This window comes from Chamaea fasciata, unplaced genomic scaffold (genome assembly GCF_029207755.1).
Source record: "Chamaea fasciata isolate MVZ Bird 193981 ecotype frontalis unplaced genomic scaffold, bChaFas1.0.hap1 SCAF_33, whole genome shotgun sequence".
Taxonomy (NCBI): Eukaryota; Metazoa; Chordata; class Aves; order Passeriformes; family Sylviidae; genus Chamaea; species Chamaea fasciata.
In genome coordinates, this window is record NW_027094118.1 from 861,665 (window position 1) to 864,272 (window position 2,608).

The following is a 2,608-nucleotide window of genomic DNA, read 5'->3' on the forward strand; positions in this document are numbered from 1 at the left end:
GATGGGGGGCGATGATCCCGGCGGTGCCGCCAGTTCAGGGAGCGCTGGAGCCGCCGCTCCCTCCGCTCGTCTTCTCCTCCCGCTCCTGCTGCCGCGGCGCCTCTTCCTCCCTCCCTCCTCCTCCTCCCCCGGGCCTGGGCCCGGCCTGGGAGGGCGGGGCCAAGGAAAGGGCGGGAACTGGGAGGGGAAAGGGGCGGGGCCAAGGGGACGCGCGGTCCTAAAACCGCCCGGGTTCGCTTAAAATCGCCAGTTGTGCCGAAAATCCACCGTAAATCCACCAGGTTTAGCTTCAAATCATCCAAATGGGCCAAAAATCTCCGGGAACGGGACAAGATCAGCACCGGAACCCGCAGCAACACCAACACTGAGACCGTCACCGCAACTGAGACCGGCCCCGCACAGGCACCGGCACTGGGACCGACACCGAAACCGGCACCAGAACTGGTACCGGAACCAAGACTGAGACCACGACCGACAATGCGACCGGCGCCGGGAGCGCTCCGGAACCGGCCCCGGGAAGGCTCCAGGACCGCGGCCAGAACCGAGACCGGCAGCGCTCCGGGACAGACCGAGACCGGCACCGGAATCAGCTCCGAGACTGGCGCTGATCCGAAACCGAGACTGAGACCGAGCCCGAAACCGGGACGGGGATCGGACCCGGAATCGCTCCGGGATCGCTACGGGACCGCCGCGCTCGCTCCGGGGAGTTTTGGCCGCGCCTCCGGGCGGGACTGGGCGGGACCGAGCTGGGAGACTCGGAGCTTCCCAAGGCTGAAAATGACTCCTTTAGTTTTTCGGAATGTGTCTCCCTTAGTATTTTACACAGACCAATCTGATTGGTGACAAAAAGACAAACCTCGTCAATCACATTGGTCAGAGCAGAGGGACATCAAGAAGTCCCTCCTAGGAAAAGGAATGAAAAACAATGCTACAGTTTTTAGAAAAACACTCCTCTTGTTTACAGAAAATTCCCTGAGAAAAGAATTTCACAAAACCAAAAGATCTCAGGCACGAAAGCAGGGCTACAGTCTCTCTTGGCTTTTGCAGTACAAAGAGAGGGAGAAGAGAAAATAATTAAGGTCTAATCAAAAGGATAATCGGCAAGGTGACTTCCCAACACGGAACACAGGGAATGTGGGTCACCGGGGCTCTGCCCAATGGGGCTCCTCCAGTGGGGGCTGGAGCTGGAGCCGAGCTCGAAGCTCTTTCTGCACTGGGGGCACTGGCAGGGCTTTCCTGATGGTGCCTTTGTTGGTGTTGGGTCAAGGCTGAGCTCTGTGAGCAGCTCTTCCCACACTGGGGACACTCTTGGGGCCTCTCCCCAGTGTGGATGCGCCGGTGGATGATGAGGTTGGAGTTGTGCCTGAAGCCCTTCCCGCAGTCGGGGCAGCGGAAGGGCCTCTTCTCTGTGTGTGTCTGCTGGTGTTCAAGGAGCTTGCTGCTGACCCGAAACCCCTTCCCACACTGGCAACACTTGTAGGGCCTCTGCCCAGTGTGGATTTTTAGGTGCAAGCTCAGGCTAGCTCTGTGGCTGAAGCCCTTCCCACACTCCCCACACTTGTACGGCCTTTCCCCAGTGTGGATGTTCTGGTGCTGGATCAGGTTGATTTTCTGGCTGAAGCTCTTCCCACATTCCCCACACTCGTAGGGCCGTTCCCCGGTGTGGGTCCTTTGGTGGAGGATCAGGTGGGAGCTCCGGCTGAAGCTCATCCCACATTCCCCACACTTGTAGGGCCTTTCCCCAGTGTGGATTCTATGGTGAAAGATCAGCCTGGACCTCAGACTGAAGCTCTTCCCACATTCCCCACACTCATAGGGTCTCTCTCCGGTGTGGATGCTTTGGTGGCTGATCAGACTTGAACTCTGGATTAAATTCTTCCCACATTCCCTACACTCATAGGGCCTCTCCCCAGTGTGGATCTTTTGGTGTAGCCTCAGGTTGGCTCTCTGCCTGAAGCCCTTCCCACATTCCCCACACGTGTACGGCCTTTCCCCAGTGTGGATGTTCTGATGCTCAGTCAGGGTGGCTCTCTCTGTGAAGCTCTTCCCACATTCCCCACACTCGTAGGGTCGTTCCCCTGTGTGGAACATCTGGTGGCGGAGTAGGCTGGACCTCTGCCTGAAGCTCATCCCACATTCCCCACACTCGTAGGGCTTCTCCCCAGTGTGGATCCTTTGGTGGAAGTTCAGGTTGGCTCTGTACCTGAAGCCCTTCCCACACTCCCCACACTTGTACGGCCTTTCCCCAGTGTGGATGTTCTGGTGCTGGATCAGGTTGATTCTCTGGCTGAAGCTCTTCCCACATTCCCCACACTCGTAGGGTCGTTCACCTGTGTGAATCCTTTGGTGGCAGATCAGGCTGTTGGCCTGGCTGAAGCTCTTCCCACACTCGGAGCACTTGTGGGGTTTCTCCCCATCACAAAGCTGCTCGTGGACCACCAGCTCTGAGCTCTGGCTCCATCTCCGGCCGCCTTCCCGGCCCGGCCTGGCTCTTTCCTCCTCACATCCTCGCCAGCTGCGTTTGCAGCCCCTCCTCCTCAGGGATCTCCGGCCCTTTTCCTCCCCGTTGCATTCCTGCGCCGTGGAGCCGCTCAAAACGGCCTCTGCC

The 2,608-nt window shown here is 58.7% G+C and overlaps 1 protein-coding gene across 1 annotated transcript; it reads right to left on the minus strand.

Moving 5' to 3' along the window:
- Positions 1-373: 373 nt before the first annotated feature.
- Positions 374-2,188, minus strand: LOC136303404 (zinc finger protein 418-like). Its single transcript, XM_066207079.1, has 2 exons — positions 1,242-2,188; positions 374-411 (listed from the first exon to the last, which is right to left on the minus strand). The coding sequence occupies exons 1-2, from the start codon at positions 2,128-2,130 to the stop codon at positions 374-376; spliced, it is 927 nt and encodes a 308-aa protein (XP_066063176.1). The 5' UTR covers positions 2,131-2,188.
- Positions 2,189-2,608: the final 420 nt, after the last annotated feature.

Excerpts from the sequence above, each read along its gene's own strand:
- LOC136303404 (XM_066207079.1), bottom strand. The coding sequence starts at position 2,130 with ATGAGCTTCAGGCAGAGGTCCAGCCTACTCCGCCACCAGATGTTCCAC. Across the intron at positions 412-1,241 it reads CCAACACCAACAAAGGCACC|TGCCGGTGCCTGTGCGGGGC; the intron begins ATCAGGAAAGCC and ends TGTCGGTCCCAG.